Source organism: Lytechinus pictus, unplaced genomic scaffold, assembly GCF_037042905.1.
Source record: "Lytechinus pictus isolate F3 Inbred unplaced genomic scaffold, Lp3.0 scaffold_20, whole genome shotgun sequence".
Lineage (NCBI taxonomy): Eukaryota > Metazoa > Echinodermata > Echinoidea > Temnopleuroida > Toxopneustidae > Lytechinus > Lytechinus pictus.
Window position 1 is genome coordinate 14,900,413 of NW_026974141.1, and position 17,738 is coordinate 14,918,150.

Below are 17,738 nucleotides of genomic sequence, written 5' to 3' on the forward strand. Positions count from 1 at the left end.
AAACTAGACTTTGCAGTGCTGCATTGCACGTATCTTCACCATTTCTCATCAATTATAAACTGCACGTCTAAGTTGCCTCCAGTTGGGAACGAATACTCGAACACCCGGAAAAATTATATTACACTGTTTTTGGAAATTTTTATTTTGAAGTGCACCATGAGGTTATTTTGTATGATTATTTTTTGTTAAGGGACTGCAGAAATATGATGCCCAGGTGAGTTTTTTCCGGGTGCTTTGAATAAAAACGTTTTTAATTCAATTATCATCATCCTCGCCCTCATCAACATCATCATTTTCATCCTCATCCTCATAAACATCATTATTACCATTGTCATCATCATTATTCTCAGCCTCGTCATCATCCTCTTCTTCATCATCATCATCCTCATCAATATCATCACTATCGTTGGTTCTTTCAGTCAGCATTTTCTCTCTTTCGTCTAAGAAGGCGTTACTGCCTCTCTGATGAAACTCACTCCTTCCACTTATTTCTGTTTTGAGCATCTTTCTTGTTCGTAACACCCGAGACGGCATAGGCTAAAGCCATTCCATGCCCTCGAACTGCAACGGGGATGGACTCAAGAACACAGTATTGACAATGCCCACCAACTGCAAAGAACGGTTGGGACGTTTTTGACGAGCAGGTTCATCCTCAATTTCGGAGCTGGCGAAAATTTTCAAACATGCCGTCCATCCAGAGTCAAGGACGAAGCTGCTGTTTTGATTACCAACTTTCGAAACAGACTTATTGGTTGCGCTTTATCATGAAGGGCATCTGACAATACATTTTCTATGTTCTTGAATCTGTCGTGCATCGTGGAGTGAAAACTTCTTAGTACCTTCGTACGTGTTCAGAATTTCTGATTCACCATCGTCACGTAAGCTTTGGTCTACCCTGTTCCCTTATGCCACCCACTTCCAGGGGCCTGTTGCAGAAAGAGTTGCGTTTAAACGCAAGTCAAAATATCAAGCGCAAGTCCCGAATACGGGTGCTTCATTGGCTGAAAATAAAGTTGAGCAAGATATTTTGACTCTTTCTGCAACGGGCCCCATGCAGATCACATTGCTATTACATAAGTTACTTGTATAATTATCAATGTGAATTACTTGAATACTAACCAAAGCTTGTTCCACTGAGAAGCAAACCCATAGCCCTCACGTTATTTTCTTCGGGAAAGTAGACAAGCACTGCGTCATAACAGCAAACACACAGTATACCGGCACCTCCGCCGAACACTAGTCCATACACGAAAAACACCGCCAAAATGTCCGTGAGAAATGACGTCACAATGAGAGCACCAGCCGAGACTAAGAGGCCTAATATAGCGACACGTCGGCATCCGAATCGCGCGGTGAGAATGTTGACCAGCGGGGCGACCATCAGAGTTAACCCGATCGACACCGATCCTATCCAACCTGCAATGATAATTTTAAAAAATAATGGGGCAAATAAGTTCTGTTTTCACTCTTGCTGTTCTAGTTGATTTGGGGTGTGTTCAGTGACGAGTTTCAACCTTACACACCAGCAGCATAACGAAATTACATAACGCAGATATGAGGCACAAATAGATGTTCAGTGTCCTCCATTCCTGGGGGCCATTTCATGAAGCTGTTCGTAAGTTAAGAGCGACTTTAAGAACGACTGGTGAACCTTTCTTACGCGCTAAACCATCTCCAATGGTGTATCCCATTTACCAAAAGAAAGGATCACCAGTCGTTCTTAAAGTCACTCTTATCTTACGAACAGCTTTATGAAACACCCACCCGGACGTAAAAGCAAGCGAGTTTCAGATCTCGATACAGAGGAAAACTTAAACGCCGGGAAAAAAGGGCGTTTTTAAAATTATTCAGCATTCTGAATGCACCGAAATACGAATGTTGTTTCGTCATTGGACAATACTTTTTTTTTTCTTTATTTTATTCGCAATGCTATCACCATAATCTTAAAAAGTCTTGGGCATTGTTTCACACAGAAAAAAAATGTTTGTAAGTTAGGCACGATCGACTGGAACATTTTCTTGGAGCTTAGTCAGCCACGTGGAAGGGTAATCTGTCGCTTGTTAAGTCATAGTAACTTACTCATCTGGTCCCGGTAACACAAAACTGAGCGATGAAAAGCAAATATGAAAGAACACTTGTGATTGGTTCCTGGTCAGTATTTTAAAGCAGATGCACATGTATACAACACTGACCTTGATGTTGATTGGTCAGTCCATTTAGCGATTGTCGCTAATGTATGTGTCTAAAGAGTCCTGATGTCATCTCTAGGAAAGTTTTAAGGTGACGTCGACTTGTAGAAGTGGTGACATTACGCCAAGACGACATACAAAACGTTTTGTGTCAACAGGGCGAGATACGTTCTCTCCAAGTCGACATATGAAAAGTTGTATGTCAACTTCGCGAGATAATAACAATAACAATAATAATTATCATAATAATAATAATAATCATAAATGGGTACATAGCGCATAATCAATTAAAATTGCTTTATGCGCTTTAATTGCTCTTCAATATTACAATTACACTACAACAAAATTAAATATGTTTTAAAATGTCTTTTTAACGATTCAACAGAAGTACATGCTCGAAGGTCAATTGGTAAACTATTCCATAGTTTGGGACCGCAAAAAACAAAGCTAGTCCCCCTCCCCCCCCCCTTTGAAACAACTCTAGGAATGTGTAAAATTGTAGTGTCTTCACTAGAACGAAGTCTGTAATGTGGCCGGTGTGGTGATCTAAGTAAACTACAGAGGTATTCGGATGCCAGCTACGTTATCTCGCGAAGTCGACTTATGAAATGTATTTGTTTCGCTAAGTCGACTTACGAAGTTGTTTGTCAACACGTCTTTTTGCCATCTTTAATGCTTCCGTATATCTAAATGCGCGAGACATAAAAATACCATCCTTTCAACTTAAACATGAAATATAGTTTACTGAAATACCTCATATTTTCTAATTTCTTTTTTCTCCATAACAATGGAGGTTATTTTTTAAACAAGAAGTAGGTACAAGGGGGATTAAACAAATTTCCCTCCTCATGTCACGCGAAAAAAAAAGGAAGAAAATTATGGTGGTAGGCCTTATGAATAAAGTAATTTTATTCATTAATATGCCATTTCCTAAGGTTAAGCAAGGGAATGTTTAGATATCGCATAGCGTTGTTGCGATCATTCGCATTATATAGCCTTGACATGTTTGATTTATTTTAATCCATTGTGAAATCTTTCTCAGAGTATACTTACTCAAGATGACCCGGTTTTAGCAAATTCCGTTATAATTAACCTTAAATGAGAATGACTGTTTCGTATCAGGATCATTAATTTATAAAGTGAGTATAAAAGATACTCTTAGAAATAATGTTGTGAAATTATATATTTGTAATACCCTGAAGCTTTTTCCAGATTTTTTAACATTGGTACAGATCTTCTTAGGCAAAAATGACGATATGACTGTCGAAAATCTTTCCGCTTGAGTGAGCACCACTTACTTTTGAAAAGTTCGTGAAAAATGACTTGCGCAGAACTTCGAAATAGTTATGTGAATAAAAGTAAACATTAATCATGGAGCTATTAGCTCCATGCATTAATCATGAAGAACACATAGACCTATACTAGGAAGATTTTGAAGATATCTTTTACCTTTTTATCTTGTTTCCTTGTCCGAAACACTTCATAGAGCGCTATTGCGCCCCCCACACACACCAAGGCCATCGTGATGATATCTGCTTTACACCGAGCTGTAATTCACATGAAATGGCTAATGCTTGATTTTATAGGTTCTTTAATCATTGTCAAGCTTGTGAAAAGCGTGGATAAACAAGTATTAAATGAAATATCAAAGATGGTCTAACTTTAAATTATAAAAACTTAGTGAAAGAGTGCGGGTGATGTCTGAAATAAACTTTTGTTTACATTCACTTGTGTCCTCAGATCTATATAGTTGGCACAAAAAAAAGGTATAGGTTGTGCTTGCCTAGGGTTAAAATGTTAACTTGTTTTTTTGTTTGTATTTATTTCCATGTAAAAAATAAAATATATACATGCTCAATTTAACATAACGTACAGATCATATGGAGGATGGCCCATTTCAGCGGTATTAATAAAATACCACTGTTCTGACATGGGGTTCTTTAAAACATAAATACATGCATATAAAACAAATATACAAAAATATACACAAAACTAAATTGAATACGTGACAAGAAAGAAAAATCACCCCATCCCACCCACCCATTAAAACAATCCAACAACAGGCAAAACAAATTATGGAAAAGCGAGATACAATTGAATATTGAATTTAAAGGACTGAATCGTTGAACTAGACAACAAATGCATTGGTAACTTGTTATAAAGTGTAGCCCCACTATACAAAAATGTCCGTTGACAGCTATTTGACTTTGGTTTTGGGAGACTATAGGTCAGTGATTTTCTGTACGCAGAGAGTAAGGGTATGATTTACGAGAAAATTGTGTTTTCATATAATCAGGTGCAAAATTATTCAAAACTTTAAATATCATTACGTACATATGTTCCTTTTGCCGAGTATTTAAAGTCTTCCATTTCAAAATATCATGGATATATGAGGATGAAGTATGCAAATATGGATCAATTTTTAGAATAATTTTTCCCTCACGATTTTGTAGCTTTTGCAATGAATTAAAATATTTCTTTAGATGCAGATTGCCAAACAATATCAGCATAATCAAAGTGTGGAAGGATAACCGAAAAATATATTAATCTTAAACTAGATTAATTAACAAATCGCCTAAGTCTGCCAAGGAAACCAATCATATTACCAATTTTAGAACACATGTGATCAAAATGAGCATTCAATTTAATTTCCCTATCTATAAAAACTCCAATATATTCAACACCATCTACCATTGGAATATCTGTTTCGCAAATGCGTAAGTGAAGAGTTTTATGTCTTGCCAACATTATGCCGAGTACCTAAAAACATACGGTTTTATTACAATTAAGTAATCGATTTTTGCTAATCTAATTCGCAACATTTTTCAGTTCATTATTAAGTGTTCTTTCAACCACAAGTGGTTTTTTGTCCGAGAAATATAAATCAGAATCATCGGCATATAAATGAAAAGAACATTTATGAAGAGAGCATGACAAGTCATTTATGAATATAACGAAAAGAAGCGGACCAAATATAGACCCCTGGGGTACAACATTTGAAATTACATATTCATAAGAAAATACATTATTCAAACAAGTTTGATTTTGCGATCGGAAGGATAGCTTAAGAACCAATCGATTGATTTACCAGTAACTCCAAGAAGAGAGAGTTATGATAATGTATTTTGTGATTGATGACTAAGTCAAAGGCTTTTTGTAAATCTAAAAAAGACGGCTCGGGTATATCCCCATTATCCATGGCAAGAATCCATTCATCTGTAACCTTTGATATAGGGCTGTCGTAGTTGAGTGCTTATGTCTAAATCCTGATTGTTCAGAAATGAGGATTTGGTTCTTATTAAGATAATGCAATAGTTGTTTTTGAATGACCCTTTCAAGTAACTTAGAAACACATGGGAGTAATGAAATAAGTCTAAAATTATCAGGATTCGATTTATCACCTTTTTTGTGTAAAGGGTGGCGAAGTTGTTATAAAATATTGAAATGTACCTGTTCTATTTCAATTCGCTAAGAATACAAAAGAAATGCATGAGTAATGTACCAAACGGTCAGTTGATTTACGCCTTTTTACCTTGACACGTCGTGAAAATGAGCATTTCTGCGCAAACTGATTTTTGCGAGCTTTACAAAAATGGACAGTGCTGACTCAAGTGTAACATTCTGTCAAAATTTTTATTTTTTCATTTGAGAGATGAGACCCAAACCCAAATATACATGTAAAATGAATTAGCCCATGTTGTATATTTTTCGATTCCCATGATATTTTTCAAAGTGTATACTTTTTATTGAAGATACGCACTGTATATTGATTGTTTTTAATCACCTTGGAGGAGCTGTACGACTCTTTATCATTGTCCGTTTGGGTTATCATGAAATAATATATTACGTGCACGATCATGAAGTAATTGTACTTAAAAATAATGAGTACCTCATTTATATTTTCATTATGTGAAATATAATCTTTTGTTTTCTTTTTAAATTTTGTATAATGAAACAATGTAATTATTATTCGTAAACTGGTCATCTTCCTTCATATTATTTAAGGATCAAAGCGTAGTGTTGTATTCAACCCATGTGAGTAATACGTACCTGGTAGGAATTCATTCCTTGGAATGCAGTGAGCACAGCCGCTCTACTTATTTATTTATTTATGGCAGAAAAAAGCTGCTGAAAACTGCTTATCTAATAAAAGAGAGCCAATGGAGTAAATTAGAGAGTCAAAAGGGGACTAAGCTTTCGATCCTAGCAGAATCTACGTCGGAGGCAAAATGACCATTTATTCATTTATTTATTCATTTGTTTTTTTATTTTTTTTTCAAATATTTAAAAGAAGGGTAGCCCGATTAGCAACAAACTGGTTTTCGTTGGGGCCCTTCGTAAACAAACACAAATATAAAACATGGTGACATGTTCAAATATAAACAAAGAATAGAGCATAAATACTAATATTGAAAAATTAAATAATGAAATAATTATAATTAAATATGGAAAATAACAAAATAAATAAAATATGATACTGAACATATGTTACCTAAAAGTAAACGAAAATTATATATACACATGAAAAGATATAAAATGTGTAAAAATGAGAAGAAAGAATAGAATAGAGTCCCTATTACATATCAAATGTTTTTTCCCATTTTGCCATTTCCCGTTTAAACTGTTTAATGTATTCTATGAATCGGAGGTGTCCGGGTAATTCATTCCAATGCAATGGGCCTGTGACAAAAAAATGATTTCTGGCACAAGGTTGTCTACTAGAGCCAATGTAAGTATGCTGCATTATTGTCGAGCGCTTTAAAGGGGAATCCAGCCTTGGCCATAAAATGTTGTGTTGGGAAGGAGAAACATCAATTAAACAGAATGGTGAAAGTTTGAAAGAAATCGGACAAGCAATAAGAAAGTTATAGCTGCTTCAAAATTGAGATCATTAATAGTATGTAGATTTCAAACTGGCAACTGGGTAAGTAAATTATGACAAGAGGCAAGGACAACTTTCCCATAGGCCATGTACTTTATTATCAGGGATTTGTGGTTTTCTCCTAAGTACCCATTCCCCTGGGGCAGTAATCTAAATATAACCCAGGTAGTATATTGTTTTATGTCCTCATGAAAGAAAAATGTAATTTGAAATAAAACTTTTGGGGAAAATGACATTTTAGCCATAATATGTATTGGAGTACATGGAAGAGTAGTCCTTGCCTTACATCACTATGACATCCCATATGCGGCCAATTTGAAGTCTCCATGGGTATAGTGATTACCAATATTTACAACTTTTAAAAATTTGTAACTTTCTTGTTGTTTGTCCAATATTTTTCAAACTTTCTCCTATCAACTTGTCTGATTTTTCTTTTTCTTATAAAAACAAGTTTTTATTTGGGTTGGATTCCCCTTAAAGCGTCGAGAGCTATATAGTCTAATAATTATATTACAGTTTAGCCCCTCTCGTTTAAGTGAATGTAATGCTTGAATTGAAACAGCCGGGGGTCTTCGTATTATTTGGAAACCATGTCAATTTGACTATTTTCGCCATCATACTTATTAATAAAAAGATAAAAATCAAATTACTATTATAGTAATTTATGGTTCTTTCCCTCTTCACCCCCCCCCCCCCTCAATTCTTTCTCTGTTTTTTTTTTGGTGGTTATATACGGTACTTGGATTTAAAGTCAAGTAGGTGTGTCTCACTATTAAATCCATGGTTTTTACTGAAAATATACGTAGATAGGCTAGAACACTTGAGAGGGAGATGGTAGAAATAAGGAAAGGCGGAGACACGACATTAGCTCCTGCGACAATTGCTCGGGTCCTAGTATCTCAGAGGGCGTAGGGTTAGAGTTAGGATTGTAATATAATTTTTGGTTCAGAATAATGTAAAGATAAGAATGTGGGTTTATTTAGTTTTGGAGGTTGGGTTTTATGTTTGGCTTAATGTTCAGATTCTCCATCTGAGCAATTGTCGCCGGAGCAAATGTCATGGAACTGAAAATCATAGCTACAATCTTACGCCCGTACTGAGAGTGTGGGGATACGTCTGTTCATCAACGTCAGTGAACGTGAAGTCTTAGCATGCTGCTGCTGTGCTAGTTTTGTGTCAAGACCAACTTGTTGATCAAAGTTTGAAATAAAATAAAAAGAAGAAAAAATGAAAGAATGTAATATAAAATATAAAAATGAAAGAAGAAAAAAGAAAGAGAAGATAAAAGGGAAAGACGAAAAAAGAAAAAAGAGGAAAAACGATACAGAAAAGAAACAGAAAAAAAAGAAGAAACAATAAGAAAAGAACAAGAATAAGAAAAGAAAGGCATAAGAACAAAAAAAAAGGAAGAAAGAGAGAAGAAAAAGAAAAGAGGTAGAAAAAGAAAAATAAACAGAAAAGAAAACAAAAGGAGAAAAAAATGGGGAAAATGAGAAGAAGAAAAAAGAAAGTTTAAAAAAAAGGATGAAGGGAAAGAAGCTTTTCATCCTCTCAAAGAAGGCCCCAAATCAAAGCAGTGGCAAAAATAGTCATTTTTTGTTTGGTTGCCAACACACCACAAGACAGAAGAAGGTTTCAATCAGGGTCTGTCACTGCCAGGCGCGGATCCAGGGGGAGAGCACGTGCCCCCCCCCCCCCTTGAGAAGCAAAATTATAAATTTGTAATGTAAAAATGCCATGAAAACAGAGGTGTGCCCCCTCTTTTGAACTTGAAGACCTTTTTTTTTTCTTTTTTTTTGCTTGTCAATTTTCTTCTGGTACGAAAAACCCATAATTTTCATAATTTTTTGTTGAAAAACTTTTTCTTATTTTTTGGCTTGTCAATTTTTTTTTCCGGTACGAAATATCCTTTATTTGTGGTTGAAGACCTTTGTTTGTTTGTTTGTTTGTTTTTTGCTTGTCAAAAATATCCTCCGAAAAATGTGCCCCCCCCCCCTTTGTAAAATCCTGGATCCGCCCTGGTCACTGCAGACCCGGTCTGACCTACCTACATTCATGGTCTTATGAATTTTTATCAACAGTACACACAATCCAAGACACTCATAATTGCGGAAAAATAAAAGCGGAAAATAAACATATTAATTAAAGAGAAATTCCAGTAGTTGCAGTAACATTTCATGAGAAAGTCTGTAAAACAAGGCTTAATTGTCAGTATATCATCGAGGATCTAGATCTGGTACAGTTACATAAACTGAACTTCGTGAAATCTTGAAATCTACGCTGAAAAATGTTCAGGCTGAAGATCCCCAACACAGATAAGCGCACGTGGGACAGTGTATAATTATTGCTTCGAATGTCGGGCCCGACGCTTTACCCAAATCCTGTGCTTATTTGCTGATTTCTCAGCAATTACACAATTTCTTCCAGAATCCTGTGGCACATACGTTTTATTTATACAAACAGACACTTTGGTGGTCATTTCATTGGATTCTGTACGAACCCATTTTGATATCGTTACCAAAACTAGCATTTACCTTTAAGGAATATTCTAATGACTCCTCTAACTGTTAACAATTGACTATTTGGTAGTTACTTTATTGGCAATGTCACTCAAATGACCTTTCATTTATTTAATTATGATAGGCAGATTTCAAAGCAAGGTAATATATAGGCATGGGCGGAAATCCCAGGGGGGACAGGGGGGACGTGTCCCCCTACCAAAAATAGTAGGGGGGACACAATATCAAATGTCCCCCTACTATTTTTGGTATTTTATGATGGAGAAAAATGCATCATTCACATTCAAAATAATACATGTATTTTGGACCAAATGACCTTACATTTTGGGTGAAAACCTTTTCTTTTTTTGGGAAGGGGGCTTGTCAAATTTTCCAGAGTGACTAAAATAAGATGAGGGGAAGACTTGGAAAATAAAAAGAATCTTTCATGTCACTATATGAAATTTTCGCTCGCGCTTCGCACTCGCATTGCATGTCTGGTGATTTTTCAATATGGAGCTTAAATATCAAGTTTGGAAGTCAATATACATTACACATTTCACCTCGGAAATCGAACTTTCATTATTTTGTGTGATTTAAAAACTTATTTTTAAAAAGTGCTCTGTAAAAGTGACAGCTTCATGGTCTGAATATTGACATTTTCTGCTCGCACTGAGCGCTCGCAAATTTCGATTTATTAAGTACCTATTATTTTTGTGTATTTCATTTAAGTTTGAAAAAAATCAAGTCTGATTGTCAAAACGTATCAGATAGCGCTGGCTACTCGCTCGCATTTTAATTCGCGATTTATTTATGTCTCAATATTGATTTTCATGACAGTTTATCAGGCCATAATATCAGATTTCTCGCCCTCATTAGGCATTAATGAATAAGATATTAATGATTTAACGATTAAATCGTCCCTTTTTTTCATGTCCGGTTTATCAAGAGGAATAGGAAGATAGTCATCATTTCCATATGACATGTCCCAAGGATGTCCCGGTCCCATGTCAAAACTCAAATAACAATGAAAATTATCAGCTCTTTATTAAGTGCGATGAAATATATAGCTGAAATTGACTCTTTTTAAGATTTTTCGTGATAAAAGAGGTGTAGAATGCCTAGATTCTAGGTCTAAATCTGAAACACGTGCATGTTTATTCAGATATTCAACTTGTTCTCTATTTAAATCATTATCCAAATTCAGATCACAATATAAAAAAATTTCTGCTCGCGCTTTGTGCTCGCATTATTAATATAGAAAGATTCCCTATTACACATCCTTTTCATGATTTACAAAACATGAATAGAGTGTCCGGTTTTTAGGTCTAAATCTCGAATTTTTCTGCTCGCGCTTCGCTTGCATCAATTGGTTAGTTATACATGTATAGCTACCCTGTTCACGATTACGAAAATTGATTAAAATTTTCGATTCTTTTTGTAGAAATGTCAACAATTTTCAGCTCGCGATTCGCGCTAGCATTATTTGATTGTTGAAATATGTAACGTCTTCATGGCTAACCTTATCCATCAGTTAACATCTGCTCGCACTTCGCGTTCGAAGTAATTATTTAGTTGCATATACATCTTTTTCAGGATAACAAACGTTGCCCAGAACGTTCAAAGTGCAAGCAGTCCTTAACAAGTACCTTTTCGATCAGTTCAAATAAAAAAAAACATTTTATGGCTGCACTTTGCACTGGCATTATTAATGTAAGGACCGGGTGTAAGGAAGGCCCCCAATTACTCATCCTTTTCATAATTTACCAAACATGAATAGAGTGTCTCGTTCTTAGGTCTAAATTTCAAAATTTTCCGCTCGCGCTTCGCGTTCGCATCAATTGTTTAGTTATATACCTATTATATGTTTCAGTTACAAAAAATGCTTAGAATTTCCATTCTTTAGGCAAAAAATTAAAAAAAATTTAAGCTCGCACTTCGCGCTCGCATTATTTGATTGTTGAAATATGTAACGTATTCATGGCTAACCTTATCCATCAGTTAACATCTGCTCGCACTTCGCGTTCGAAGTAATTATTTAGTTGCATATACATCTTTTTCAGGATAACAAACGTTGCCCAGAACGTTCAAATTTTAAGAAAAAATACATAAAATTTCCCCCCCCCCCTAAAAAAAAAAATTGCTCGCGATTCGCGCTCGAATTATATAGATAAGGATTATGATATTATATATTTATGTTGAATTATAAGAATAAAGCTAAAAAGTGGCCATGAGGACTACTCCTTCAATGAAACGAACAAAAATCATCTTCGAGCGGCCGATCGGAGATTAACATATGGCTGAAAAAAAAATTCCCCCCCCCCCCCCCATTGGCGAATCTGGATCCGCCCCTGTTGTCCCCCCTACCTTTCAGGACAGATTTCCGCCCATGTATATAGGCATGCCCTGCATAGCAGAATGAATAAATTGAATAGACCAGATGACAACAATAGCACACCAATGAACACTCTATGAAGTTATTTGTTGCATTTCTACTTTGAATGCATTAGCATGTTGTTATAACATTACAATGTAGCCAACAGTGAAATACCAGTCGCTAGTAGACGTATTGTTGTTTTTTGTAGATCTAATAAAAAATTCAAAACAATATAATAATTCAGACATCAAAGTTAGTGCTTATCTCATATATCACTTTGATACCAATGACCTTCTGATCATGCACAGAATGGAATTACGAACGACCTTTCCCTTTGATAATGTCAATGTTGTCTGTGTTTATGGTGGAAGCGTCGTAGTGTAGCGGTTCAGACTCTTCGGACTCGTAATCAAAATGGTCGCGTATTCAAATCCCATCGCGGCCAGGAGTCCTTTGGCAAGGCGTCAATCCATACTTTGCCACTCTCGAATGAAGGAAGGGGCTTTTGGTCAAGAAAACTGTGACCTCCTCCCTTTAAAAATAAATTTGATTTTTTTTTTCTTCACAAACTCCTCCAAAAACGTGAAATGTGACTCTCGTCTACGTGTGTATTTGGTAAAAGAGGCCCAATGACATAGATTTAAACATACCAACCAGATTTCCACGGGGTACTTCACCCGCCCCCTCCGATAATCCATGAGTAAAGGTTTTATTTTATCTCACGTCATTGAATTTCTAGTTGATCAGAGTTAGATCAGGGTCTTAAACTAAAATACTCCCTTCCTCCCTCCTTCCTCGGTATTGTCATTGATTAGTTATTTAGGATATCCACGGTTCGTATATAGACATGGCTTAATCATATATGAATAGTTACGTCTAGGGTTGACCGAAGGACGTCATCACGAGGGCTCGATCGAGCTACGAACCTCTGTCTAATAGCTAGCTTCCCCAATGTACATGATGTACATTAGCCATATGTATATAGGATTACAGGTGCTCGCCGTAACGCCCATGCATGCATACACAAAAAATTATTGTCTCATACATGAGAAAGGGGACTGCAGAATTTTTTTATCTTTAAAATCAATAATAGTATATTGCGATGTTTGTGTCTCGAAATAACAAACTCTCTGAACTCAGACTGTTCTCTAATAGGCATCCGAAAAATCGGTTGAAATCCCACATCTGATTTGAACTAAATCTATATCGTAAAATCGTATCAAAATCACCACCGAAAAGTCCCCACACAATCATTGAAAATGATAAATGAAATCATTTTCAACGAATTCAAAACGAGACTTGCTTGGAAGAATTCCTTCTGGTTGTCAAAAAGTTTTGGAGAGGTTTCCTTGATACGTCTCATTGGTTGATACTAGACTGAGGAAGCTTATTTATTAGAAACGTCTCCGCCACTATTCAATACAATAGGTTTTTTTTCATTAAGTTTTTATTGATCGATAAAATGATTACATAAATATCAAAATATAATCGAAGTCAAACAATAAAAAACAGAACAAAACAATAACATAATCATAATGAATCAGATCAAAGCAGTATTGCATGGAATAAAGGAGCTCAGCTAGAAAACAAGTACATCTAACATGTCTAATATACAAGCAGTTTCTTACACAAGTACACTGTACATCAGAACACATATTTCCACTTCCTAAATTGAAGTGCAAGAGTACCTTTCTTTTTGGCAATGCGATATTCTGTTTCCTTACAAGTTTTCAAATAGACTTTAAAAACCCTGAAATGAAGGAATGTTATTTTTGAAATTACATAAGTAAATATAATATTTAAAGATCAGGAAATATAAGTGATAAATTTGTCATCTTTAACTCCAAAAATCTTTTCAAAGGGGGATGGATTAAAAACCTTCTTGGTATGTCGAGAAATTTCAAGAACTATCTCGTTCCAAATGATTTTCACAATGTTACAATCAATAAATACATGGATAATGGTTTCTGAAAGGGAGTGGCAGAATGTACAATTCGGAGAATCCTTTCTTTTAATTTTATGTAAGAAGTCGTTTAAGGAGATGGCTTTATGAAAGAGTTTAAAATAGAAAGAACGAATACGCGAGTCAATTGAACTTTTGAAATTTCTCAAATGAATCTTATCCCACTCTTCAGAGTCTGGAGACAAAGACAATTCTTCCCAGAAGTCAGTGCGTTTTGTTGGAATAAAAATCCCGAGCAAAATAGGGTAAACATACTTTGGGACCTTCTTTTATTAAAAATTTCTTCATGGTCCCAATCTGACATAAGTAACCTATTCAATACAATAGTTTCTGGCCCGTGACAGGGTCGTCTCCTTAATTGTTTTCTATTATTTGGTTTGGTATACTTTGAAGTTGTTTCTTTTCGTATCTTTTCACTATATTATTGTCGTGTTGACAAAACTGAAGAATTTTGAACTATCCATCCGTGTATTGTGTGGTCATGCGTTTTATGTTGGGCCCGCAAATAGGTGGTATCGTTACATCTGCATGACAAGCACAGAAATGATTAATGGTATAAAACTTGAAATAGATGTGCTACATGGGTATATTTGGTATCACATCAAAGGAAATCTTTATACCAATTACTTGAAACAAAAAGAAATACTTGAGATTACTTCATTTACCAGTAATTAGCAATTATGTAACATCAATTGGCCATTTTTGCATGGTTGTAGACGAGGGGAGCATGACGAGGGGAGCATAAATTTTTATTTCATTAAGAAACTAAATATGTAACATCACATTACCTAAATATGTAATAGTTTTGGGGCTCACTGGCTTATTTAATCATAAGTGGGTCAAATTTGTACTTTTAAGTTTAAAGGATACCTAATTAAGCTAATTAGTATAATTAATTGATGTAAATCATGAAATTAACACGATTGAAATTGTGGCTGTCTGATGTATAGAAAATGAGGAGAGATAAAATATAGTTGTAAGTTACACCTTCAATAAAATTTAGAAGCTGCAAAAATTCCAAAAGGAAAAGCACAAACTAATTAAAGACTTCAAAGATAAAGTAATCTATTGTTAATTATGACCTCATGGTTTCGATTTTGACAGTGATGATTTTGATGTGTCCGAATCTTCAGATTATTATAAGTGCTTTTTACCCACACATGTCTTTACATATAATAAAGACATAAGAACAACATTGTTAGTCCAGGTATGGATCTTCATTCTTGTCATAGTCTTTTACATGATGGATCCATAAGAAATATGTGGATGCGAAATTATCGGACTGGGACTGGGGTAAGTTGAGCCAGCCAACATGGGGCACGTTGAGCCATGGTAATACTTATGGTAATGTATATAAAAAAATATTTTAAAAAACCGTAAAAAGCCATCAATATGCTGGCAGAAAGGAGCAAATTTACATGACTGTTCTATTCCGTTTAGTGGATGTTAGTATTTATTGAGAATTAGCAAGTGAAAAGACTTTAAATAAAAAATGGACATGCTGGTAATTCCCCCATACATTTTGTACATAGTTTTGTGGCTCAACTTACCCCAGAAGGTGGCTCGACTTACCCCACAGGCAAGTTGAGCCATTTGACATCACTCTTTTCAAAGGTGACAATGACTTTCAGTGTGGGGTAGGGATTTATACATACTTAGGTGAAAAATATTTTAGAAGAATTAAATTTTAAGGCAAGGTCATGAAGGTACTTATTTCTACAAGATTATTAGTCATATCAATTTTAACATGCAAAAAGCAAAAAGTGTCACAACTAACCTCGCCTTCCCCTACGGAATAGTATCCCGTATAGAGTGGTATTTATTTTCCGCTTAAAAAACACAACAGAAACACTGCACGAATATGTATATTCATATACATATATATATATTGTTTGAAATAGAAATCTGAGTATAGAAATATTCCGAAAATTCATTTTGCCTAATTGATCGTGGGCCCGGCAGCCACTGTGCAGTGCCACTGAGATCGACGAGGCCGAGGCTGTATCCCAAAAACGCCACATACAGGGTAGCAACAACTCCCATATAAAATATATAAAAATGTATCAATATAAAACAATATAATGATATAATGATTAATATAATATAAAATATATATAATATAATATATTCAAAAATATATATATAATGTATTTGCATAAACATAGCTGACATAGATCACAACAAAACGAAAGTGCACGATAACCAAAACATATAGCTGTAATTAAACACTAGCGTACCTACGGGGGGGGGGGGGCAGGGGGGCACTCTGCCCCCCCCCCCCCTGACGAGCCACAACCCATACAAAATACATACCACTGCCCCCCCTGACGAGCTTGAAAGACCTTTTATGCCCCCCCTGACGAGCTTTTTTTTTTTTTTTTGCTTGTCAATTTTTTTTCTGGTACAATAACCTTTATTTTTGATTTTTTTTTTTTTTTCTTTTTTTTCTTTTTTTTTTCTTGTCAATTTTTTTGGCGGACGATTTTGCCCCCCCCCCCCTGTGGAAAATCCTAGGTACGCCACTGGCTGTAAAGCAGTAGCGTACCTAGGATTTTCCACAGGGGGGGGGCAAAATCGTCCGCCAAAAAATTTGACCAGCAAAAAAAAAAAGGTCTTCAACCACAAATAAAGGATTTCGTACCAGAAACAAAAATGACAAGCAAAAAAAAAAAGAGTCTTCGACATCAAAGAATGGGGCACTGGTGACTCGTCAGGGGGGCAGTCTGCCCCCACATAGGTACGATAGTGCTGTAAAGTTGCATTAATGCAAAAAGGGCATGTTTATGCCAAAAACCAATGCTGCCTATAATACCATGGTCACATTTGTTCTACGGCGGCCGTACGGCGAGTCGAAAACAGCCGTTTTAACATTTTTGTACCAGTTGCATATAGGTGGTTTGAATTAAAATGAATAAAACGGCTGTTTTCGACTCGCCGTACGGCCGCCGTAGAGCAAATGTGACCAAGGTATAAGTCATGACACATAATTATAACATGTTTTTATGTGTTTACCTGTTACTGTAACACTGCTGTTGAATTCTTCTTTAAAAGCAATAAACATAACATTGTAGCTGTATGTTATACCGAAGAGTACGGTGTAGACAAGGAACGAGGCTCCGACTACTACCCATCTCCTGGGCGGGATCAGCCGATGGCATGATAGCGGAACAGTGGGAGAAGTCATCTTCATTAATCCTCTTGTGGCCTCCTATCGGCGATCAACGATCAGCAATAATGGTTTCTAAATTAGCGAGACTGAATACAGTAGGCCTACAGCCATACAGATAAAGAAGGTTGCGAAAATTCACCACCATATGATGTGGAATGACAATTCTAAGAGTGACGTCTAACTATATAACACATCGCTTGTAAATAATATCTTGCCAGCAGAATCATACTGTGATAAATAACTCGACAATTTATTGTTGTTTCAACACAATAGATAAGATAAGATAAGATTTATTTTATTTGTACAGGGTTAAAAAGCCCAAACAGTTCACAGACTGATTTCCATTGGGGCCGTGTGGAACATACAATTGACAAAGTAAACATATTTAAAAATATGCTATGCTTTGGAGCGGCTTTCTTTGTTCTTTTTCTCAATAAGACAAAAATGATATGCCTTGGAACGGAAATTTGACTGTAAAAATGGGGGTCCCCTCCGCGGCACATACCCACAATGCATTATATACTGAGTGCCCCCCCCCCCCCCGGGGCTGATTTCTTTCAATGATTTCTTTTTCCCCACTACGTTTCTCTTCCTTTTCCCCTCCTTTTCTCCTATTCCCCGTTTTTTTTTTTTGGCCAGCCGATTGGGGGGGGGGGCACG

The 17,738-nt window shown here is 35.8% G+C and overlaps 1 protein-coding gene across 1 annotated transcript in view; it reads right to left on the bottom strand.

The window, feature by feature from the left end:
• The window catches only part of LOC129282953 (monocarboxylate transporter 13-like), a 29,221-nt gene extending 11,944 nt beyond the window's left edge, over positions 1-17,277 (bottom strand). The window contains exons 1-3 of the mRNA XM_064114808.1: positions 16,922-17,277; positions 8,169-8,257; positions 1,120-1,416 (exon numbers count right to left, since the gene is read on the bottom strand). Of these exons, the coding sequence (XP_063970878.1) occupies positions 1,120-1,381 (262 nt within the window). The 5' untranslated portion in view covers positions 1,382-1,416; positions 8,169-8,257; positions 16,922-17,277. The remainder of the gene's footprint in view (positions 1-1,119; positions 1,417-8,168; positions 8,258-16,921) is intronic.
• Positions 17,278-17,738: the final 461 nt, after the last annotated feature.